General features: G+C 37.3%; 4 protein-coding genes across 5 annotated transcripts in view; 2 read left to right on the top strand and 2 right to left on the bottom strand.

Moving 5' to 3' along the window:
- Nucleotides 1-40: 40 nt before the first annotated feature.
- rpl36a (ribosomal protein L36A) lies at nucleotides 41-3,175 on the bottom strand. The gene is made up of 5 exons (XM_014003078.1): nucleotides 3,158-3,175; nucleotides 1,794-2,004; nucleotides 1,644-1,711; nucleotides 1,430-1,552; nucleotides 41-121 (listed from the first exon to the last, which is right to left on the bottom strand). The coding sequence occupies exons 1-5, from the start codon at nucleotides 3,173-3,175 to the stop codon at nucleotides 101-103; spliced, it is 441 nt and encodes a 146-aa protein (XP_013858532.1). The 3' UTR covers nucleotides 41-100.
- Nucleotides 3,176-4,296: 1,121 nt separating this feature from the next.
- On the top strand, nucleotides 4,297-18,565 carry btk (Bruton agammaglobulinemia tyrosine kinase). 2 transcript variants are annotated; one of them, XM_014003832.1, is made up of 18 exons: nucleotides 4,297-4,384; nucleotides 8,421-8,579; nucleotides 8,683-8,787; nucleotides 9,800-9,881; nucleotides 10,062-10,190; nucleotides 10,266-10,321; nucleotides 10,410-10,597; nucleotides 10,844-10,906; nucleotides 10,993-11,047; nucleotides 11,166-11,245; nucleotides 11,572-11,699; nucleotides 14,126-14,197; nucleotides 14,581-14,752; nucleotides 14,885-15,104; nucleotides 15,233-15,297; nucleotides 17,613-17,731; nucleotides 17,853-18,010; nucleotides 18,107-18,565. In XM_014003832.1, exons 2-18 carry the CDS (start codon nucleotides 8,439-8,441, stop codon nucleotides 18,176-18,178), a joined length of 1,905 nt encoding a protein of 634 aa, XP_013859286.1. In that variant the 5' UTR covers nucleotides 4,297-4,384; nucleotides 8,421-8,438; the 3' UTR covers nucleotides 18,179-18,565. The 2 variants fall into 2 exon arrangements, with proteins under 2 accessions (XP_013859286.1, XP_013859278.1); XM_014003824.1 differs by having other exon boundaries at nucleotides 8,680-8,787.
- Nucleotides 18,566-18,772: 207 nt separating this feature from the next.
- Nucleotides 18,773-20,797, top strand: timm8a (translocase of inner mitochondrial membrane 8 homolog A (yeast)). The gene is made up of 2 exons (XM_014003814.1): nucleotides 18,773-18,984; nucleotides 20,187-20,797. Exons 1-2 carry the CDS (start codon nucleotides 18,874-18,876, stop codon nucleotides 20,346-20,348), a joined length of 273 nt encoding a protein of 90 aa, XP_013859268.1. The 5' UTR covers nucleotides 18,773-18,873; the 3' UTR covers nucleotides 20,349-20,797.
- Nucleotides 20,798-20,811: 14 nt separating this feature from the next.
- Nucleotides 20,812-24,488, bottom strand: part of zgc:101583 (magnesium transporter NIPA2) — a 4,738-nt gene continuing 1,061 nt past the window's right edge. Inside the window, exons 3-6 of the mRNA XM_014003802.1 lie at nucleotides 22,910-22,966; nucleotides 22,549-22,639; nucleotides 22,053-22,213; nucleotides 20,812-21,966 (exon numbers count right to left, since the gene is read on the bottom strand). Of these exons, the coding sequence (XP_013859256.1) occupies nucleotides 21,401-21,966; nucleotides 22,053-22,213; nucleotides 22,549-22,639; nucleotides 22,910-22,966 (875 nt within the window). The 3' untranslated portion in view covers nucleotides 20,812-21,400. The remainder of the gene's footprint in view (nucleotides 21,967-22,052; nucleotides 22,214-22,548; nucleotides 22,640-22,909; nucleotides 22,967-24,488) is intronic.

The raw sequence follows: 24,488 nt of genomic DNA, 5'->3' as shown, positions 1-24,488 counted from the left end.
GCWAAACAAAACAGCCCAAAAGAAAGAAATCAAATCAATGGAACGTTTCAACATATTTATTGAAAATAGTGACAACTTCATCCAGAGGAATGACCACAGCTTAGAACTGGATGACCTGGCCCTGTGAGAAAACAGAAAAAATGAATCAAAACGCTGACAGATTAATGTTTTACTTTGAATGTTAGACACTTCTGAACTGGTCAGGTTAAAACTTTTGCCCTGTAATTAACCTGTTAATCTACATTTATTGTTTAAAAGCTCTCTAAAGTGAAACCAAAATAAAACTGCCATTCACACAGCAAAATTTGACAGTTTCTCAAGTAAAACCAAACATATTCCCACTAGACACTAAAACGTCATTTCATACTTGAGCTTTATTTATGGACATTTTGAAAATAAATTCACATGTCAACTAAAACTAGGAATGTAAAGTCAGATTAATAATGAAATTAAAAAATGATTTTTTTTTATACTGCAAGAAAAAAATCTGAATATTTAGTGCTAAATTAAAAATGTGAGCAAAAATTATAAATGTCTACTTCACACTGTGTTTGTTTACCCAATTAAACACCTGAAATGCTTTAAAATAGGTCAATAATTACAATGTTAATGCAAAATCTGTTTAGGGTTAAGTCTGTTAAGTAGGGTTAAGTGTTGATGTACTGGTTTATATTTATGCTTAAACTAGTGTTTGCAGATAAGTGTCATGTTTACATTGGAAACCTACCTGCATTTTAGAACTGCATATTAATATATTAAGAAAACGACCCAAGTAAACTCGTTCAGACTGCACTGAATGCTTTAAAACACCAGTTTACAATAAASAATCTGATCTTTACACAAAGTACTACTGGATACAACTCAATGCATTTAACACAAAAGCACATAGTTGCATCTGATTTTAAAAATGGACTTGCTACTTGAGGCTAATGGAAGCACCACAAATATGAAGGGATTTTATTTGCCCTGAAAAACACCGTATTTGCAGAACATGTTATACCAGAACGCTGACTTTCTAAAATGTGATGGTTACAACTGAACCAAACTGGTTTATTATTTGATGAAGGCAGCAAATGTGGTAACTAGTTGAATGTCAAACATGTAAAACCATCCCTATGACAATAAAAATTAATTCCATTTTAGTTGTTTTGCTCCCCTTTCAGTTCCACATGAAATGCATCCAAGTCACACACTTCCCATTAAGAAACATGTTAAAGTCCACTCAAACCCCTCCTTCGACATCCTCTGACACTGACTTCATCTTTCAGAAATGTTGTGAATTGATCTAATTTATTATTCATGTTCATCAGTGGAAACAGATTCACAACAAAATGATGCAAGTATGCATTTCAGCACCCTTTGCAACAATAGAAGTGATATATATATGTGTGTGTGTGTGTGTGTGTGTGTGTGTGTGTGTGTGTTTTACCTTTCTCTTCTTGTCACCACCCAACTCAAAGTGCTTGCACCTCTTGATGGCCAGCATTCTCTTAGATCTGCAGTTGGGTTCCACGCACTCAAGCCTCAACACAATTTTCTTTGTAGTTTTAGCCTGAAAACAAAGTTTTAGTGAGCATTGTCACTTACACTATAATTCCACAATGCTAGAAATAAACAAAACTGAGAYGGGAAGTTGAAATTACCTTTTTACGAAAAATCGGCTTCGTTTGACCGCCGTAACCGCTCTGCTTTCTGTCGTATCTCCTCTTACCTGCAAAGTAGTTGATTTTAGCCACGGGTCAGTCACTAAATACATCAACCACTCCAGCAATAATTGTTAGAAATGTATTTACCCTGTGCATAAAGGGAATCCTTCCCCTTCTTGTATTGGGTAACTTTGTGGGGCTGGTGCTTCTTGCACTTTTTGCAGTAAGTCCTGCGGGTCTTCGGGATGTTCACCTGGAACAAAACGTTAGCTGATGAAATCAATCTGAAACATTTTGACAAGGCCTTGTGAACAGAACAGTGCTTAAGGCAGCTACTACTAATGCAGAACTGTGATAACTACTAAACACAAGGACAGAATTGAAACGTACTTAAAACAGTAAAAAAGGTAACTAATTAAATAAATGACTGTTTAAAAGGTAGTAGATGTTAGCTTCCAGGCTGTGTAAATGCACCTGTTAGCATGTAGCTTCTGTACTCAAGACCGGCGTAAAACGTGACGCTTTATTCTATTTAAACGTAACAAAACAGTGCTTGAATACGACTCATTTGCGTTTCATTTAAAATATTTKGTATTCCAACGAATCATGACTACAATGCAAGTAGCACATAGCAGCATTTGACCAGCTACATTCGTTTAAATTTAACAACAAAAAAATAAACACAAACCGAATAATTCTGCTAAAGTGGCGCCCATTAAAACCTTACCAACAAATAAGAGTTGAATTATCGCATGTATGGTGCTTTAACTAGGAGGATTGAGTTCGATTTTACAAAATGAATTCGTGTAGTCTTTGCTTACCATGGTTCCCACCCGAAGCACAGGAAAAAGAGGAAGAAGGAGGCCGGAACGGAAGCACTTCTTGAAACGGAGCTCAGCGGTGAACGCTGGTGACAGCGCCGCGTTCTTCCCTCTAGCGGCGGGAGGTGGAAGTGCAGCATACCAAAAATAATAGACGGATTTCTTCAACTAATGAAAATATTTATTAACAAGTACGATTTTCAGATATGCCTGAGTATAATCAAGGTTTTGGTAGTCTCGTGATTTTCTTTTTTGGTTATTGGTMAAGTTTAAACCAGTGATTTATAGCTTTGGGGTTTTTTTTAAACAAAAAGCAGATTAGACAATCAGGATCATATTTCAGAATAGTTCTGTTCATCAAAAGTTAAAGTCATCWCTTCCACCCCTTCCCATTTTAATGTAAACATTGTACAACCTTTCAAAAATAATGTAATGTAGAAAAAGAGTTTAAACTGTTTTACCTTTAACAACAACAATAAACATGTTTTATATACGCATGATGAATACAAATCAAATAATGAAGCATGAACTTTTAAAAGTATTAAAAAAACCAAATCAGAACCTTTAGTTTTTTTTTTGTTTTGTTTTGTTTGTTTTTTTTGTTTTTTTTTGGCATCCTTTCAATTTGCTGTAAATACCTTTGTCAAAAAAAAGTTTTTTGCACACATTACTTCTACACTGCAGGTTTACCTTTTTGCCTCCATCCATAGGTAAATCAGAGATAAAATGTGCCCGGGTGTGTTTGTGTGTATATGTGTACTTGTATTTGTTACCGTTTTAGATCCGTTTCTGGTATACACACACCTACCTTTTCGAGACCAGTAGTTCTAAGATCGGTCCAKTGGAACTCTCTTTTTGGTTTGGGGTAAAGAGGTCAGGGTTAGGCTATAAAATAACTGGAAATGAACAGAAGTCAGTGAATGGTCCTAATAAGGATATAAATACAAACTTGTGTGTGTGTGTCTCTGTGTTCACTTGGTTGAATGCATTTCAATGAAACTTTCAGAAATTAATTGTTGGATTAACATCTRTATTATCATTTATATCTGCATCAAACTCTGAGCATGCCTTGTCATAGTAGTGTCTGCGTTTGTGCAGAATGTTTTAAACCACAATGGCTCCAACTCTGTCACTTCTCATCACAACATGATTAGTCTAAAACAGTGGTTCCCAAACTTTTCAGCTTTTGACTCACAAAATAACAGTAGCAGAGACCTGTGCCCCCAACTATTTTTGGATGATAAACATTTGTATCAAGTCAACAAAACCTGGGCATAGTAACAATAATTTTTATGCTACATTTATCCATTTTAAATATACCAACCTCACTCTTTTGTAACAACTAAGGCAAAAATGTAATTAATTCAGAAAATCTTTTCAGGACCCCACCTTGATGTTTCGGGACCCCACTTTGGGTCCCGACCCCAACTTTGGGAAACACTGGTCTAAAACACTGGCATGAAAGACAGCAGGTGCATTATTCTGCCTCGTTTTGTTTTTCCCCATGAGGAYAAAGTTTACATGAAACACACGGGACGAGCTCTAAGGCCCTTGCAAAAGTTATCATTGTCATCATGTTTTTATCTCTTCCTCATACAATAGTCAAATTTCCAGTGGATCAAACAAGGAATCCCTTCAGCTGAAAGCGTAAGCACACATTTTAACCAAACAAGGTCCCACGAGTAATGTTTAACCAGGCTTTCCACTTATCACCAAAACTGTCCAGAGGGCTGATATGAAAATGAGCAGGAAGAAAAAGGGGAAGTAAGCAGGGTTGATTCCTCTCAGTGGGTGTGTTTTAACTTCTTGCATCACAAACTAACAAACACTTTATGAAAAGAGAGCTACTGAGGCGAAGGTTTGTGCCACAGCTTCAGGCCTCGCAGCATCTGATGCTCGACTCTTTTCTGCTGCCTGGTAAGTGTCAACGCTCTCTGAATGCTGCGTTGTAAGGTGACAACATATTTTTAGCCCTTTTTTTATTTTCTTTGTTCGCAAAGTGAGAAACTGCAGAAGAAGACTAATAATACATACGGTCTGAAAGACTAAATTCAGAAGCAGAAGCAAGTTTTTCTGCTGATTTGTCGAAATCTGACATAGGGTAATGATTTTTTGCAAGTCGTAAAATAATTTGAATGTTTGCTTTAAAAATCTTAACTCATATTGTTAACACATTTGATGAAATATTTGTTTTCATGAAATGTGTGGAAAGTTACTACTTTTCAGAGAAATGAAAGGTTGTTTAACCCATTCCATCGTGTAGCATTAAAGATGTTAAACCACAAATCAGATACACTTTTTTAGAGCTTATGCACGATGCATTTGACCATCACACACTTTACCACCATGTTAAATTTATTTGTATTCTTAGTGTGGACATTACTAATGATAAATCTCTCTTTTTTTCATCATTTCTCCATTTTGCTCAGACTTCTTAACGCCTTAATACCACATTTAGCGCTTGTCAACTAAAACTATGGTTGTCTATGTTGTCATACTGAACAAAAGGCTCATGTTAAAAATCATTTATCAGTTTCTGTTGAGTTCTGACMCATGTAACTGCTTCCTGAGTGACACAGCTGATACCATCAGAGCACATAGGCTCGCCTGCAATCTAATTATCAGAAAGCAAGATCACACAAGTTAAAAACTGTAAAAAAAACAATTATAAATTCACGAGAAAGAAAAAATTAGGGTGAACATATTGTGTTATTTCCTTTTGTGGTTATAATGGCTACAGGAAAAAAAAAGCTCACAAGTTTGGAACTTGCTCACATTTGGGTTTTATTTTTATTGCGTTGGCAAGTGCTGCAGTGCTTTCTTCTCCCTTCATGTTTCAGTTTAACACTGATGCAACTTCCTTGTGAGTTTGTCCGTGTCAGCCATCATGAGTCAACTCTCTTTAGAAGAGATTTTTATGAAAGTCCCTTTTTTTGGTAGCCATGTTTAAAACACAGACAAGTTCAAATGCTCCGACGGCAGGAGAACAATACATTTTGTTTGTTGGAGATGTGAGGAAAAACAAAGGTGGTGACAAGTGAGAAACGAGAAAACAGTGCTTTGAGGGAAAAAGGGGAACACTTTTGCGCAGACGTGATGGCACGAACAAAGCTAACCGTTGTTGTCGCTCTGGTGTAAAGAAATGTCACGGTCCCCACATTAGAAGTATAGTGGCGCACGGTGGTGGGAACACAAGTGTCTGGTCGAGTTACAGTTCAGATGAAGGAAGTGTTTGCAGGCTGAAAATAGGCTGACGTGAGTTGCATCTGACAGAAACTGCCTGACATTGAGCACTCAGCTGTGTAACAAACAGGAGTCCACGTCTGAGGGGACACAAGGACTATTCACCCTAAAGTGCCCCAGTGTGTTGATGGGGAAACCTCTGTGGTCTGACCTTTAGTTCTGCATTGGCTGCAACCAATCACACTTCAATCATAGAATAGAATAGAATAGAATAGAATAGAATAGAATAGAATAGAATAGAATAGAATAGAATAGAATAGAATAGAATAGAATCTATTCATGCTGACATGACCTTTACAACTCATTATTATACATTCATCATTAAACAGAGGTGGAGGCCTCCGTTTTCAGTTGTCCCCCTCCTACGGCGCGGCCATTGCCAGTATCACTCCACCCCCTGTTAACAATAAGTGTTAATTAGGTGTCAACAATAGCCATGTGATGTGAGTATCAGTCACACAGAGGCAGGGCTTAAAAGCCTGAATTTTGCCTGAAACTCTCAGACTGAAGAAGTCTCTTGGAGAAGAGACAAAATGTTTTATTAGAGAAGAACCCGTCCAGAAGACCTATACAATTTTTTCTTTTTGATTTTTTACCTGGATTACTGAGATGCATCAGGAGACCTTTACAACTAAACGTTTTCAGCACTTTTTAGTTTCAAATGTAAGATGTGTCAAAATAAAACTAATTTCCAAAAGTTGTGCTCAAGTAAAAGTAGCAGTACTTCAACATATATTTACTCAGGTAAAAGTAAAAATTAGCCATCCAAGAAATTCCTCAAGTAAGACTAAAACAGTATTTAGCAAAAAACCTGATTTAATATTTTAAAATGATGTCATCAGACTGTCAAAAAATGGAAATTTGTGTGCAAAATATGGTGTTTTTAATACCAAAATGAAGAAAATTAATACAAATAAATAATATGTTAAAATAAAATAAAAATTCTAGCATAAGGAACTACTGTTTTTACCCTGTATTCACTTGACCTCAGCAGGCTCAGCAGAAAGCATTACATTGACAAAGATTGTGTACAAATAAGAGGTCTCACTCCGAAATAATTTGTTTGTGTGTCTCTCGGGTGCATTTCCGGTTAGAAACATGTTTGTTCTTCATTCAGTGAAGTTACTTACAGTGGGGAGAGTTTTACTCAAGCAAAGTAAAAAGTATGGTGTCGTAAAACTACTCCTTAAAAGTACCCCCCCCCCAAAAAAAAAAAAAAAAAAACATTACTCAAGTAACTGTAACTGAGTAAATGTAATTACTGCCCAGATCTGCATATAATGATGTTAATTAACTCTTAAAGAATGTTTTTAATAAGTTTACACAATCATTTTTTGAGCTAACACATCATATGCATTTCTGTTTTTTTTAAGGTGCAACTTTTATTTCAGTCATAACAGGGTATCGAAAACAAGACATCTCACACAGATATAGATAGAGCCAAGTTTGCCTGCTGATCTTTATTCTAGATTTTGTTTTTGAAAGTAAAGCATGCGTGAGTAAATGTGTGAAAGGTTGCTTTGTTATGAGTGGCACTTTAATTTTGACACAACGGAAGGTAAACCCATTTTATAAAGACATTTGTTTCTGGAAACAGAGCAAAAAATATATTGTTATTTTAAGCCTGTCTCTTTGTATTATTTAAAGTTAGTTTGAGAAGTTGCAGTCCTTGCCTCCATGTGAACACGTACAAAATAAACGACTAATCTTGCTTCGTTTTTCACAATTGTACTGCCTCCCAGCAGAGGTGCCTCAAAAGGTGGTATAGGGGGGCATTGGCCCTCTATATTAATCTGTTAGCTAGACAGTTTTACAAGAATAATCTGTTAGCAAAAAATCTCATAAATCAGTGGATGGATTCTAATGAAACTTTTGGAAAGTAATCATTGGATGTACATCCACAACTCAAACATTTTGGAGTCAACCCAATTTAAGATGGCCGCCACAGCTAATCAACCTTAGAGAACACAAAAATTGTGATAACTCAGTCAAGTTGAAAGACAATGAGACAAATTTTGGTGTGGTACCAGCTGAGAGTCATCCCCATTACATACTTTAAGTGCTAACGGACTTTTGTTTAAACTGAGCACATAATCAAAGAATAACCTTTCATATTTCAAGAGCAAAAAAAGACAAGCTTTAACGAGTTGAAACTGTGCTCCGTTCTTCTCATTTAGTTACATCAACAGTAAAGATAAAAAAATCAAACATCTTTTAATATCTTTGACTAGAAATTTGGTAGGTATAGTTTTMGATTCCCTCCCAATTCCAAATCCAGCTTCACCTTCAGGCCATGAAGAGCTGGACCGCAAAACAGCTGAGGAAAACAGATATGGATGCCGCAGGGGGAAATGTTGGAGACAAAGGATGTTGGCTGGCACGACGAGCTTATGCAAAAGATGGCTAATCACACACACCACATCTCTTTTTTTCTCCAGATAGTCTCACATGTCAGTGGCTCTGACTCTATGAGAAGTGAGTTGGTATTATCAAAATAAAAGTGCTGAACAAGTGTGAAGTGTAGAAAAAAATGCTTGTTCTATCGTTAGGCCTGGTGAAATGGGTGTAGCTGTTTATTGCTCTCTGTAAAGWGACCGCCGACAACGTATGAACTTTCTGTTTAGTGCAGTTCGTCAACAAACAGGTCGGGTGTTGTGCTGCTTTTTGTTTCACAAATGTTAGATTTGATCCAATTCTGGTTTTGTTGTAGAATCGTCTGGACTGAATCATGCCAGATAACATACTGGAGGAAGTCTTCGTCAAACGATCCCAGCAAAAGAAGAAAACGTCACCTTTGAACTACAAGGAGAGATGGTTTATTCTCACCCAGGAAAAGTTAGCGTACTATGACTACGATTCTGAAAAAGGGGTACGTATGGATAGCCCTTTTCTGAATGCGAATTTTATTTTGTTGTGTCTTGTATCTAGTTTTGACCGGCTCAACTGTTTTTTTTTTTTCTGACTTTAAGCAGAAGAGAAAAGGTCTRAAAGGGTCCGTCGATCTTGAAAAAGTCAAATGTGTGGAAACGGTTCTGCCGGAGCCCAACGCCCCACTGGAACGCCAGTATGCCTTCCAGGTAGTCTTCTCACAGTATTATTTACAATAAACTTAGAGAAACTAGTGAATCTTAATCCCAAATTTATCAATTAATACATAGCGTTTTAAATGCATCTTAGCTGATAGTAAAATTTATGTAGTTTTACATCTATTGTAGCATTTTTGGACGGCTCATCGTAGAAGTAGACAGACCTGTTTATTCAGCTAATTAATTGTTTCTTTATTATAAAGTAGAAGTCTTATGGAGCATTTCATGATTTATTCACTTCACTATGCTTCAGTGTATACATAGCCTGCGAGGGGACATTGGGGGAGTTTTTTCTTTTGCGTTCCCATGCAACACCTTTGCATTTGCAATACTTTTGTGTTACTTCACAAATGTTTGCATTCCCTTGCATTATTTTTTGCGTTCCCACGCAAAAGTATGTAATGTATTAACTGAATTAAACCAGACTTTTATTTTGAAATATCCAATTACCAAAACAGGATGCGTTGCCATAAGTTCAGGAATTTAAAGATATTTTTGTGATATTTTGTGGCTGCACAAAGTTAAAATGCCTGCRTATTAAATATCTTCATGCGTGTATCTGTAACATTTAATCCAAAGCTGAATTAAAGCAGTAGGCTAACTCCCATATTATGGTGAGCATGTGAATTTGTTAATAAACCAGCAGGCACAATAAATGGCTTTTGTGAGGGAACGCAAAAGAAAAAAGAAAAAAAAAATGATTGGAGCCTGTAAATGTAGGTTCTGGACATGCTGGTGATGAAAGTGTTTTTTTTTTCTTCTCAAACAAAAACTTCAAACTTCTGATAGTTTGTTTTGTGAAAGTCCATTCTTAAGAAGTGAAACTGTCTCAGTTGAAGAAGGGGTTTTCACAGTGCAGGTGTTGCCATTTTAATAAACTGAAAGGATAACAACAGAAACACACTCAAGTTTTATAAAGCTCGTGGCACATTTACAGCTCATTATTCTTGCCTTTCAACAAACTTACAAAAAAACAATGTTCTGAGTTTGGATTTCCTCACAGATCATTTACGATGAAGGGCCGTTGTACATCTTTGCAAAAAATGAGGACATTCGGACTCTGTGGCTGAAAAATTTAAAAGAATGTAAGTACGCAGTTTCACTCAGCTAATTTATCGATAGTTTGACGTGTCAGTCGCAAAAACCTGAAGGCTTTCGTGTCACATCTTTCAGCTCGTGAAACAGAAGAGCTGCGTGTCGGTGCAGATGCAAATGTCACTTTAATGTAAATGTTTTGTGAATGAGTGTCTGTTTTTGTTCTGTAGTGGTGCGCTTCAACAAAGACCTGATGCAGAAGTATCACCCTTGCTTCTGGGTGGATGGGGCGTGGCTCTGCTGCCAGCAGGAAGTTAAACAAGCTATGGGCTGCAAACCCATACTGGACCCCAAGAATGGTGAGAATAACACTTCCTTGTATTTTAAAACCTGAAACCTTGAACTTTTCAGCAATCCGAGTGCATTAACGTTAGGTATTACGACAAGTCGAAGAGCATCCAGGAAACCTCTTCCTCCAACGCCAACAGAGGTACATTAAGTCTTTTTAGAATACTATTCATATTAATCGTAAACACATTTAACCCCGTTATATGTTCAATAATCTCGTATTGTTTCAGGAAAAGGCTAGTCGGCCTTTACCTCCACAGCCTCCCGAGCCTCCTGCGCCTTCACCAAGCATGACCGTCATAGCTATGTATGATTACGTACCTACGACAGCCCAGGACCTGGAGCTGAGAAAGAACGAGGAGTACACCATCCTGGAGAAGTCTGACCTCAACTGGTGGAAAGCCCGAGACGCATACGGGTGAGAAGACCCAGACGTGAGAACAAGGATACCCACTGACCACAAAAAAAAAAAAAAATGCAAGAGCAATCAGTTTACACTGGTCTTTCACATTATTGCATTTGAATAAAATAAAAAATAAATAAAAGATACAAACTGAATTATTTGTATTGTCCCCAAAAATGCACAATTAGGCAAATAAACCAAGCTTCTGAAAGCTAGGATTTTATTTTGACAGTCCAACAGTATTGGTGTTTTGTTTCACAGAAAAGAAGGCTACATACCAAATAATTATGTCGTGGAGGCGGAAAAGGGCCTTGAAAAACACAAGTGAGTAAAAGCTTTATTGTTCCTCTCATAAATTTGTAGACCTGTGTCTTTTTTTTAACCCACTAATGTGACATTTATTTTAACAGTTGGTACAGCAAAAACATGAACCGTAGCCAAGCCGAACAGCTGCTGAAGTCTGAGGTAAACGTGCATTTTTTTTTCATCCACGACATGCATGACGTGTCTTCGCGCCCACACACGAGGAGGTGAGCAGTAATTGATTTGAAACTTGTGGGATATGTGCTGTTTCCTGTTCCAGAACAAAGATGGAGGTTTCATGGTACGGGACTCGAGCAAAGCTGGGAAATACACGGTGTCTTTGCTCACTAAGGCCAGTGGGTGAGTAACCTCAGAGGCATTAAAACACTGCTACCATTTATATAGCTGCTCCACTGCCTCCAGTCATGTGTGAATATATGAAAAGAAGAACTGTGCGTAATGAAAGCGGAAACTGCAGGCCACAGAGGACAGGGATGTAAATTATTCATGCAAAACGAGGACTAATCTTTCTGTAGAAGTTTTTTTTTTCTTTCATCTAAGACTGAGCCCATCTGTGGATAACAGCGAGGAGACACATACCTGCACATGCATGCTTGATAAACGACTGGTTCCTGTGCAGACGAAAGCCTGTTGATTTACAGTCACGCTTCTTCCTCTGTCCACAGGGAAATAACTGGAAGCTGCAGGCATTACAACATCTGCACAACCCCGCAGGGACAGTTTTACCTGGCAGAGAAGCATCACTTTAACACCATCCCGGAGCTCATCAACTATCACCAGCACAACGCCGCAGGTCAATAATGCACAGGATTATACAACATGAGGATAAAATGTGGTTGGCCAACAAACAAAAAAATATATAAATAAGATCTGGCCTTAAGAGGAAAAGGGAAATTATTTGACAAAAGGAACGTTGTGAAAGCTTACAGAAAAAATATTGAAATATATTCTTGTCCCCTTTCAGTCAGTGTAAAAATAACTTTCATGAATGTAAAATAAGTCTTCTTTAGTTTTTTTTTTTACTTTGGATCCTAAAACAAACAAAAATATATACTGTATATTTTAATTTGCATTGTGTGCAAATCTACGAGAATTTTTTTTTTTTGCAACATTATGTACGTAAAGTACATATACACAGTACGAAAAACCAGTTTAAAATCTTTAAAAACTCATAAAATTGTTACTTTTATGAAAGATTTTTGTTTGATTTTACTGAAATGATTTCACAAATCATTAAAAAAAAAGACAATATTATTATTATCATTTATTTTTTGTTGCTTAATTTTTCAGGGGCACCACGTTCTGTCTTTTATCTGAGAACCATCAAATGCCATCTACAGACTGCAAATAGTGTTCACGTATTGCTTATGTAGTTATGAGACATTACCTCAAACTCACAAAAATACAGAAACTTACAGTCWATCGCCAAAATAAACCCACAATGCTTTGCATGTACCGTAACAAACTATGGGGGGAAGGGTACTTTTACTGGTAAAATTTATAGTAAAACTACAACCAATTAATGCAACCAGTTGTGGAACCATGATAATAGTTATAAATTCATAAAAATCCCAGTCTAAAATTACCCATGAATCTTTGGGGCTTACCATTACAAACGAATGGAGGCAGATAATTTCCTCCGCCTCTGTTGAATTGAATGGTGTCCCTTATTATTATCCACCTAAAAAAAACGAATAAAAATAAAAAGMTCTCTATACTCTATATCTTTTTATTCATCCGTCAACTTTAATGCTGCTTGAACGGCAAAGTGTGTGCAAAAAGATGTTACACCACCATGAATGGCTTAATCCCAAGATATGTGGCATTCATTTTACTGGAGTCCTAAGTCACAATGGTGATTGTAAATTGCAAAAAATAACGCCTGAAAACCTCAGAGGAATACACTGAGCTCGGCTCTCAAATAATAAAAAAAGACCTGCCGTTCTAAATTCATGACCAACAGTGGAGAGGTCTGAACTTTAAATAATTTCTCAGTGAACAACTTCTTCCTACAGCCACAGTTTTCATGATACACAAATAAATTATATATATATGGGTATTTTTTATCTTCTTTCAGTCAATAATTCTGATTCTGCTGTAGACAAATGATTTTGTACCACATAAGGCAGATTAGTACCAGCTTTCTTCYATTGCTTTCCTGTGTTGTTTAAAGCTAATCGCTAATGCTAATTTWAAAAAAAGGCTATAATTCAGCTTGTTTTAGACATAGAAAGCTTGAAGCTCGTTTAGTAGTAGCTGAGAACACTAATTTTGAATGCTAAATAAAACTCAAGATGACTCCCAGAGCTAATTTTAAACAGCAATTACTCAGCTATTTTAGGATATTTTGGGCTGAAAGTTGCCACCATAGCTAACATGTAAAATCAACCAAAACTTGGCCATTTTAGCCATACTGAGGTAAAATTTAGTATGGTGGTAGCCGAGAGAAATCCCCAAAAACTATGGTTATAAAAAAACAGCACCAAGAGGCAAGCCCTTTCTAAGTTACTCCAGGATCTATTGCATTCACAGTCACCCAAGACAAAATATTGTACTTACTGTACAAAATTGGTGGTATTTAACATTAAATTAGCAAGAAATAACAAGGGAGCCAGCATTTGTGAAATTAATGTATGATTTCTTTTCATGATTTAATAAATTTGTGTGGTTATAGTTTCAATTGACATCAAACGTGTTTGTGGATTTCAAACTTTATTTGTACGAATGCATTCAGTGAAAACATTTTCTCCATGAAACATTTACTGGCACCAAAGCCTGCTAAAATACGTTTAGTCATGCAGCCTATAAATGAACAGAAAACAGGAAGCTTCCTGCAACAGAAATCATGTCCCCTTGGCCAACACAATCTGCATGCTGATACAGAAATAWCTGTTGATGTATACTTTCCTGTTTTTGAGGCTGTAGTAGATTTGCAGGATGAAGCAAACACAACAGTTCAGTGAACTTAAAAGTATAAGCTAATAACTATCACTTCAGTTTATTTATCTAGGGCCAACTTGCTACAAAAATCCAGCAAACTCAGACACGGGTTTACCGCAGCAACCAACCACAATTTTAATTTTGATCTAGAATTTTAAAGCAGCCCTGCCGTTTATGTTTTAAAGGCAAACAGAAAAAGAAGCACATAGTTGTCTTTTTGTGTATCTGTCATGTCAGTCTCACTGTCAAGCTATCGTGATTGTGATTTTCTGCCTCCAGGTATGGTTAGCAGGCTGAAACACATTGTGTCTAATCGACCAAGGCCTCCATCAACAGCAGGGCTTGGCTATGGTAAGTTTATCATTTTTTTAGGTGAATTACCTCCGATGACAGCAATTTTTATATGTCATATCTCTGCTTTATTGTACAAATGACAAATACCCCAACATATTTATTATGCATTAATGGTGTTTTAGTGTAGCATGATAGAGTTGAAGTATTAATTTGAGATCTCATAAAATATAAGAAACTGTCAAAGTTGACCACATTTTTAGTGATAAATTCTCTTCCGTCGTTAATCTGAATTAACCACTTACTCTTTTTTCGGTTCTCAGAGTCCTGACAGCTATCAGTCTTCACATCTCTCAGCGAAACCATCAAAACATTACTCTGATCTATTTGACACGTACACTGCAAATATAAATGGGCTTATCTTTCTGCTTTCATTTGTCCAGGTGTGTGGGAGATCGACCCCCGCGACCTCACGTTCATCAAGGAGTTGGGTAATGGCCAGTTTGGGGTGGTGAAGTACGGAAAGTGGCAGGGCCAGCACGATGTGGCCATAAAGATGATTAAAGAGGGCTCCATGTCAGAAGATGATTTCATAGAAGAAGCCAAAATTATGATGTAAGCACGACTAAAGTTCAACTTTCCATATCAGCTGAATCTGAACTGATGCCCAAAAGTTGCAAAACTGATAGTTCCCATACTGTCTACAGAAAAACAACTTCACTTCCTTCTTTTTTGTTCTCAAACCAGGAAGCTTCGGCATGAGAACCTGGTACAGCTGTACGGGGTCTGTACCAAACAGAGACCAATTTATATAGTGACTGAGTTCCTTGCAAACGGCTGCCTGCTGTCGTACCTCAAAGAGGGCCTGACGCAGCATCCCACGCCGGTCCAGCTTCTTGAGATGTGTAAAGACGTGGCCGAGGGCATGACTTACCTTGAGGAACACCAGTACATTCACAGGGACCTGGTGAGAGCCAAACGTCTAACTATGTGACGGTGCAAAACAAATCCCACCACATTCCTGGTGGAATGAAAACCTGTATAAAGGTTTATTGATTACGCTGGAACCAAACATGCTGTTTGTTTTAACTTCAGGCTGCCAGGAACTGTTTAGTAGACGCAAATGGAACCGTCAAAGTGACTGACTTTGGTCTGTCAAGGTAAAACATTTAAAGTACCGGTAAACTTTAGTTAATTTTAAAGTCATGTTGTATCAGCAGTTAGTACCTTATCAGCCATGACATCAATCACAGGGCACTGAGTATAAAGAAAGAGGCAAAAGTCTTTGTCCAGAATAGGTTAATGACTAGCTGAATGAGGACTTTTTCCCCCCCTTTTAGAATTTTGCCCATTTATTAAACAGCTCTTTCTCAGAAATGACCTACCAGTGTGAAAGAATGCGACACATGCTAAACATCTACACTTTTGCATTGACCAAATGCATGTGCATCCAATCAGAGTCGAAAAGTAACTAAGTACAAATACTCTGTTACTGTGCTTAAGCAGAGTTTTTGGGGATCTGTACTTTACTTGAGTAATTATTTTTCAGCCTATTTTTTACTTCTACTCCTTTCACACAGTCATCTGTACTTTCTAGTACAGATAGTAGTAGTTTTTTTGTAGTTTTCTGTACTTACATTTTAAAAAAAGGAAACAAGTAGAAAGTTGTTACTTTTATTTCAGTTTTGCTTGTTTTCATTCCAGCTTGTAAAAAATAAATACTATCCATATAAATTGAGCCTCCTAGATAGAGTGAATTTAATTGTGGTTGAATGAGAAGTATAAATATATGAAATTCTGATACCGTATTAGTTTGTACACATACAAATCMTGTCACACTCCAGCAGGACATAATCATTAAAATAAAAGGACTGTACTTAAGAAGTATTTATACTTCATGAATTATATTATTGCATTTGTCCACAGCCCTCGCATAGATTTTAATTTTGGAGAAAAGTTTTGGGCAGCCTTTATTTATATATATAAACTGAAACAGCTAGACTAGTGCATCCTAAATTTATAAATTAAACATTATTTTAAAACGATATAGTCATTTCTGCATTTTTTTTTAATTTTTTGTGTGGGGAGGTCACCTCCTAATAAATGTCATTACAGAAAATCTTAACTGCTCATTTTAAATCAATACTTTTACTTTTAATACTTAAGTACAAAAATATCAGGTACTTTAATACTTTTACTCAAGTAATACTCCTAAAGGAGACTTTAACTTTTACCAAAGTTGCTTTTTTTGGTAAGATACTTGTACTTTTACTCAAATATCACTTTGTGTTACTTTACACAACACTGCATCCAGTCTGGGTCATTGTGTGTTCAGATACACTCAGCTACTTTCAACTGAGAGTGAATACCAACTGAAAGTAACTGGGAGTCTTTCTTTTGCGCCAGCCTTTTTGTTGACTTTTACATTAATTTTTTTGTTGTTGTTTTTGTTGCTGAGAACAGTTGAAACATAGGTAGATCATGAACACTGTTATTAATGTATTTTAACCGTCCATCAGTAGGCATGAATACATCTAAATCACAATGCATTGCAAAACACTGACWATGAGTACGCACATTAAAAATAGTAAAAAGGTCAATGACAGACACTGTTTTCTCAGCTGAATAACATTTGTGTAATTATTCAAATGYATCAGTCTGCGAGTTAAGTAAACTTTTGAACTGACTCAGAGCAGGTGATCAGGTGAACTGATTCAGCCTTTTTACAACGGGGGTGTCCAACTCAGTTACACAAGAGGGGCCAACATTCAAAACTTGATTTAAGCCAACGACCATACAAATTCTGTCAATATTTATTGAAGAAATGGTTTATAACAAATTATTCTTATTATGCTTACAAATTACCTTGTTCAGATTGTTTTATGTAGCATTTAAAACATACATAACAAGGGATGAGACAATGGCTCTTTCAGGGGATCTTGATAAACTGTTCAARAGATTCGAACTGTTTGAGGACATCACATCTCTTGCTGTTTTCTTACTAAAATCAAAGATTACTGAATCTACCTTTTTCTTGGCTTGAGAGTTGTCCAGCTGTCAAGAGAGGAATACACTAATAAAACAAACTATTTCACATTTAAAGTATTACCTTTGGGGCCGGATAAAAGGTTAACGAGGGCCAGATTTGGTCCACAGGCCTTGAGTTTGACAYGTGTGCTGCATCATCAGCATATAACGCTTAACACATTAACACAGACATGTTAGTCAAGAAAACTGTGACAAACAATACAAAGTCATACAAAAGTGTAGAAGCTCAATATTAGCATTCTTTAAAACCATTATGTTGGTTTTGAGAAAGAGTTGTTTTATAAGCCTGAAAACTGGTCATTTGGTTTGCCATTAGTCTGACCTTTTACCTTTTCTTTCATTCTCCATGATCTATGACTGATGTCATGGCTGATAAGGTATTAATTACTAATAAATATTTTAACTATAATTCCTCTTTTGTACTTAGATACGTTTTAGACGATGAGTACACAAGTTCAGCAGGCTCAAAGTTCCCAGTTCGCTGGTCACCACCAGAGGTTCTTCTGTACTGCAAATTCAGTAGCAAGTCAGACATCTGGGCCTATGGTGAGAATCCGTTTACATTTTCTTTATTTGTTCTTATTTCCTGTAAACTGTGCACATTTCAGAATGTCTACAGTTATGACTTTGTAAATTGTGATTTTACATGTCATCTATGCTGTAACAGGGGTTTTAATGTGGGAGGTGTACACTCTGGGTAAACTTCCATACGAACGTTTCAACAACACGGAAATAGTGGATCAGGTGGCCCGGGGCTATCGTCTCTTCCGCCCCCAGCTGGCTAATGAAAAGGTCTACAACATAATGCAAAGCTGTTGGGCTGATGTAAGTATTTATACTGTATTACATTGTGCAATTTAAATACCTTTTTTTTTTTTTTGTTAAATCCGGTCTAATATATTCCTTTTGCTTATTTTTCAGAAACCGGATGAGAGGCCCACCTTTCAGGAGTTGGCACTGAATGTTCAGGATTTGCTTTATGAACTCCAATAGACCTGAGAAAGAAGAGGGACACTCAAACATTGCACTCTGATAGGCAGAGAAAAACATCTGTGCATGAACCTGAAATGTTAAAATGTTATTAAAACTGCTAACACAATGAATGTGGGAATGGAGGCCTTTACGGGGTTGTTTGTAATGTGAATAAATGTAATGTGATCATACACATTTGTAAGCCCTTATATCGCAGTAACAGAAATGCAGTCCTATTTAGCATAATCACAATTTGTATATTTCAGAAAGTGGGAGGATTAAAACGTGACTATTGTTTTCTGTGTATGATATGCTGTCGAATTGTGTAATATTGATACTTTGAAATTGTAAGCTATTGTGTTGCACAAATAAAAGCCAAGTATGTAGGGCTTTGAAATGTCTAATAAATGTGCTATTAAACTGTGAAACAAAAATGCGCACTACAAAAAAAAAAAACAGAAACACTTTTTAAAAAAATAACAGCCACATTGTTTCGCTTTATTATTATTATTATTATTATTATTTTAAATGACATTTAAAACGGATTTTATTTGATAAAGTTACGTAAGCACAAACGCGCTCGACGATTGGCTGAACTACTTCCTGCTTCCTGTCGTTCATTCTAGCACGTGAAGGTCAGTGAAAATAGCCAAACGGGCGGCGAAATTACAATAAATATTGTAATTTATTGTAATTTCCATCAGTTCTGGGGAAGTATGGAAGGCCAGGGAGTGACAGCTAATCCCCAGCTTCAACGTTTTATGGAAATAGAGTCTCAGAAACAAAGATTTCAGCAGCTGGTGCATCAGATGACTGAGGTTTGCTGGGTAAGAAAATCTGCATGTTGGTGGTACTGGTTCTGCAGTTGAGCTGATCATGCATTAATTCTGCTCGTAGCTGATGACTTGTCACTACTAGTGTGCTACTAGTGTGCCGTGTAATGCACACAGAACTACGGATGCGTGTTTTGCTCGTAGTAATACGATGTGAAGAAGTTTGTAAAAAAAAAAAAGAACTTGTTTCTCATTCTTGCACACAGTTCTTACGCTAACTAAATGTAAACTTGAATGCTCTTACACTGCTGTAAGTTGTCATCTCTAAAAGTATTTATGTACCTTCTTCTGCACATAAAAAGTTTAATAAACAGACTTCCTGTTGGACAACTGCTGTCCCTGGCCTGAAAAGAAGCTAGCAGTGTAGCATCTCAGTTAGGAGCCGGGTGAGACGCCGGAATTAAAATATTAAATTTGACAATGAGTTTTTTTTTTCTTTTAAGAAACGCAATTTGTTCCATCAAACACATGACAAATTATTTCTCTCTCTCTCTCCTTTTTTTTTTTTTTTTGCTTAATGGCCGCTTTAAAATGCCACTCGTTTTCATGCTATGGTGTTGTGCCAAAAGTGTACACCAACTCCTGTGAAAAGCCCCCCTGGTGGGAAGTGAACTTCAATGCACTTCTTTTTTAATAAATCACTAGTAAAATATTATCGTATGACCTCAAAACACATTCTTATTCAGAAAATGTATTTTGACTTGTACAATTATTTACCAAAATATATCTAGAAGATAAAAACAATGTGAATTTTGTAGTTGTAACCTTTTTGGGTTCAGAGTAGGCACGGCCTTTTATTTCAAAAACCTACTGTAAAAAAATTATATACATCATTATGAAATAATTTTAGTTAGTTTGTTACTTTTGATATTTACTCAATAATAAAAATGCGCTCTGCACGTCAGGGGTACCTTTTTGGGATACAACACCTAGGCCACGYGCGTTACCTTTACACAAAGTCTTTTAACAGGTGATATTTTGTCATATTACTTTGTTTTTGTCTGGGTTGATCAGGTTATTGCCTGGAATGAATTAACCTACGTTTTTTTTTTCTTTTTGTGTGTGGTGGAGTGAAAGTAAAATTAAATAGCAGTTTAATTTTATTTTATAAACAGCCTTTTTTAATGTGATAGTCTGATTTTAAACTATGTCAATATAATCCAACACTGACTAAACTGGTCTGTCTCTGTCTTTAGGAAAAGTGTATGGACAAACCCGGACCAAAGTTGGATTCCAGGACGGAAACGTGTTTCGTAAATTGCGTGGAGCGATTTATTGACACCAGCCAATTCATCCTTAATAGACTGGAGCAAACCCAGAGGAGCAAAGGTGCATTCTCAGAGTCGATGTTAGACTAAAAAAAAAAAAACCATTGACTGGAAGTTTGGAGGAAAAGGCACATGGTCATGGCTCGGAGAGGAGATGAATGATTCTGATGCTGCTGTCTGTTCAGTACTCTGAAGAAGTGTGCAACCAGCTGGGAAAGTGTTACCTTTGACTCAGGTGCCTGAGATTCAAACCACGTAGGGTTTCACTTGGTCTCTGCTGGACTATGAGGGTGGTTTGTATGCTGGCCGTCAGCTCATTGAATTAGGCTAAATTAACAAACTGTAAAACTAAGTGTCAACGTTTGAGTATCCTTGGAAAGATGCGTGCTTCTGGAATCTTGCCATCTGTTTTTAACAGGTACAAGGACTAAAGAGAGTATTGCTGATTAAATAAGCCTTCAATGTCCTGACTGAAGAGATGTGAACAACAGTTAAAAGATTCTGGACTGTAATTATGCAATAAACCAAATGCCAAATAAGCAACTCCATACTTTTTGAAAATGTATTTTAAGTATTCTTGTTACAAACATTATCMAACAGAGATACACTTACATTAAGAGAAAAAATGCTTTGCACATGTTGGGGTAATGAAATGAAACATTCTTTGGTGGGAACTATGTGTATAATACTGAGGTAACAGTTGGAAAATTGCCTTAACGTTAGCTGCTATAATTCATCTTTCTGATCAAGGTAAAAAGTGCAAAACTACACAGGATGTAGCTTTCAGAAACACAAGGCACAATTTGGCTTTTAGAGAACAAAGTTTTATCTTAAAAATGAAACTTAATACTGARAAATTCAAACAGAGCAACAAACATTTCCAGTGTCTTAACAGTTYTCTGTCTTGTTTTTCATTTTGAGTCAAAACTAAATGTGGATGCATCATAAGAACCAACAAACAGAATAAAAAAAAACAGCCWAAGTAGAAACAGTGTATAAATTACTGTGGGTGGATTTTAGATATTTCAGCGCACTGTATAAGAAACTTTATAACAGATTTAGTAAGCCTGCTTTTCTTTTAGTTGTGTGTCCATTAAAGCWTGAGACTTGGCACGTTTTGTTCCCTCCTTGGCGGCTTTGTCTCATCCTTCCAAATCCTGGTTTGGAAGAGCCACATAAGGCTGTTGGCCACACGGGAAACCTTGAGGGCCTCTTTTCAGATAAACGGGGAGGGAATCCCGGCTAAACGTAATGTCTTTGAAGGCATGAAGCAGAAAAATCCCTAAAATAATGGTGAGGAACCCACTAACTGTTCCCACTATCCCGTCAGTGGTCATCCGTAACCACTCCTTGAACAAGATGGCCGAGCAGGCCATGACGGACGTGGTGAAGAAGACGTAGTAAATGGGAGTGACGATGGAGGTGTTGAATATGTCGAGAGCTTTGTTCAGGTAGCTGATCTGTACGCTGATGCAAACCGCCAGGCAGATGACTAAGGACCAGAACAGGGGTTCCTTCAGCACGGCGGTCCCAGCAAACAGCTGCTTAATGCCAATCCCCAGGCCCTTCACGCAAGACACGGAGAGGGAGCCGATCACCGAACAGATCAGGATGTAGACCAGCACGTTCTTCTGTCCGAACCGCGGCGCCACGGCAAAGATTAGAACCAGACTGCTTCCCACCACGCACACCGCGAACACAATAAAACCTAGTGGGAGAATATAACCTGCAGTTAGTATACTGAAACAACGCTCCACAGTGTGGTTCATCAAACGACAAAAGACGTGGGCCCACCTGGGTCTTTCAGCTTGTTAGCCATGGCGCCAAGCGAGGCGACCTCTTCTTCCTGGGGGGCGTGGATCACCATAACCGTGGAGCCCAAGATGCAAAGCAGGCAGCCGATCTTCCCGTGAACATTCAACCGCTCATTTAGAAAGTAAGAAGACAGCACAGCGCTGGAAAAGAAAAATGTTTTTCACTTAAATAAAACAGGCAGATTTACRTTTATATTTTGTTTGCTTTGTGTTTAATGGAGCTTGTGTTATCCTTGACACACAAAATAAACATACWGAAAAACAGGAAATACAAAGGTCTCCACATGTAACTTATTTTCACTAGTGAAGGCTTTGAACACAACAATTAGCTTCTCAATTTCCCCGGATTCCATTTATTTGTAGTGGAAAGTGAAATTATTGTTAATGTGTAATTTTGTTAACAGTCGGGTGCCGTGTTCAGCAAATGAAATACCATAATATAGTCGAGAAAACAAACAAACCTCAAAACCTATTACCTGACAAGTACACTAAGAGCTCCAAGGGGGGTAACCAGCGTGGCCGGTGCAAACGCATACGCAGCAAAGTTAGCAGCTTCTCCGACTCCCACTGCAACACATCAAATTATTCGTCATTAGTGTTCACAGCTGGACAGGGTAAATTTATTTTAGTTCAGCCCACATGTGCAAATGTGCTCTTTCAGGGAGTGCGCGCATCAATGGTGTGAGTGGGAGCTGCATTTACAACAACGTCATCAACAAAAATACCAAACCCACGTGAGTTTTTCTTAATCAACAAAGACTCCAGTGTTTCTTGGTATGGCTGGTCCAAAGACGAACAAACAAACAAAAAGAAAAAAAAAAAACTATAATCACTCACTTGAAATAAGGCCGGCCCACCACAACCACTCTTTCAGGTAAGCATAGCCCCCTTGACCTGTAAGATACATGAAATGTTTCTTGAATCGTATTAACTTTTCAGGGAGTTTAGCTAGAAGGTCCTCAGATTCAACACCACTATAATATAACAATAAGTTCAAGCAACAAAACCCTGATTTTATATATAGATGAAAAAAAAACTGCTTACAACCTAGATGTGTTAATTCTACAATGGATTATAACTTTAGGATACACAAAATTAACTCAGCATTAGGAAGGTATGTTTTGTGTGTGGTTGATCATTGTATAAAAAAATTAATCTTACAGAGACCTTGGATAAATTTGAAGTTTAGATAAACCCTTGTCATATCTACAGCTGCAGTGTTTATTCTAAGAAGGTCATATTTTCCTTTAGAGTGAGATAGTTGCATGAAATATGATATAAATTGACTTTTTTTGACAATAAACAGCTGACTGAACAAAAGAACAACAGTAGAAATTTGGGTCATATTGCACACTGTATTTAGGCAAAAAAAGAAGCCAGTTTTTAAATCCATAAATTGCACTGAGTCCTAAAATTAAAGAGATTAAAGGCCCAACAATGCTTGAAGGAAGGCTAATTTCCTGCCACCTTACATGCAGTTTTAGAGATAATCTTGTGTCGAGGAAATGCTCTTGTCATTTCTTGGAAATAACGCTATGACACATCTCGTGATGTTGTGACCTGTCTCACTCAGTCGAGGTTGACTTTTGACTACCATCAAATTTTAGCTAAAGGTTATTAAAATTTTCTGTGCCATGTGTTTGTCAATGTTAAAGTTGTGGTGGCCATCCTGAATTGTGGTAACTCCAAAAAATAAATAAATAAAAAAATCAGTTATAGATGTACATTTGATGATGCAGTTTACACTCATCTACAGGCCAGTGGTCACTCTTTCAGGGATGAAGATGTTCTCATCCTTGATAGAGAGGAACGTTGGTTTGAGAGAGGAGTAAAGGAAGCCATCTTTGTGAAGAAAAACCGTCCACCATTAAACAGAGGTGGAGGCCTTCGTGTCCAGTTGTCTTCCACCTACAGTGCTGTTATTGCAAGTATGACTCCCACCCCTGTGAGCAAAAGGTGTAAATCAGGGCCCCAATGATACCAACACAAAGAGGGAGGGACAAAAACAAGGAGGCTTTGAACCCCCGCTTGCATTCACTACATTCACATAACACGACACGGGTCAGGTGATGGGGCACATGACCCTCTATGAACAATAGAGCCAATCAAGCCTATTGTTAGTCGATGGCCCTCTTTTGCATGTGACTAACCTGTTTGTCCATGTGGAGGCAGGGCTTATAAGGCTGAGTTCACCTGAAACTCATCAGACTGAAGAAGTCTCTTGGAGGAGAGATGAAACGTTTCACTAAAGAAGAACCCATCCAGAGGACCTACTTATTTTTTCTTTTTGATTCGATGATTACTTTCTGAACACTTAATTATAATCTAACCAGTGGTTTAGAACAGCGTTTCCCAAAGTTGGGGTCGGGACCCAAAGTGGGGTCCCAAAACATCAAGGTGGAGTCCTGAAAAGATT

The sequence above is a fragment of the Austrofundulus limnaeus genome, unplaced genomic scaffold, assembly GCF_001266775.1.
Source record: "Austrofundulus limnaeus strain Quisiro unplaced genomic scaffold, Austrofundulus_limnaeus-1.0 Scaffold1, whole genome shotgun sequence".
In the NCBI taxonomy this organism is placed as follows: domain Eukaryota; kingdom Metazoa; phylum Chordata; class Actinopteri; order Cyprinodontiformes; family Rivulidae; genus Austrofundulus; species Austrofundulus limnaeus.
Note: the sequence above shows the minus strand (reverse complement) of the source record. Positions and strands in the feature narration are given on the sequence as shown.

Bases quoted from the DNA above. Each gene is read 5' to 3' on its own strand.
- rpl36a (XM_014003078.1), bottom strand. The intron at 1,712-1,793 runs GTAAATACATTT...ACTACTTTGCAG, and splicing joins GGATTCCCTTTATGCACAGG to GTAAGAGGAGATACGACAGA. The intron at 122-1,429 runs GTAAAACACACA...GTTTTCTCACAG, and splicing joins GTGGTGACAAGAAGAGAAAG to GGCCAGGTCATCCAGTTCTA.
- timm8a (XM_014003814.1), top strand. From the start codon at position 18,874: ATGGAAGGCCAGGGAGTGACAGCTAATCCCCAGCTTCAACGTTTTATG. The intron at 18,985-20,186 runs GTAAGAAAATCT...CTCTGTCTTTAG, and splicing joins AGATGACTGAGGTTTGCTGG to GAAAAGTGTATGGACAAACC.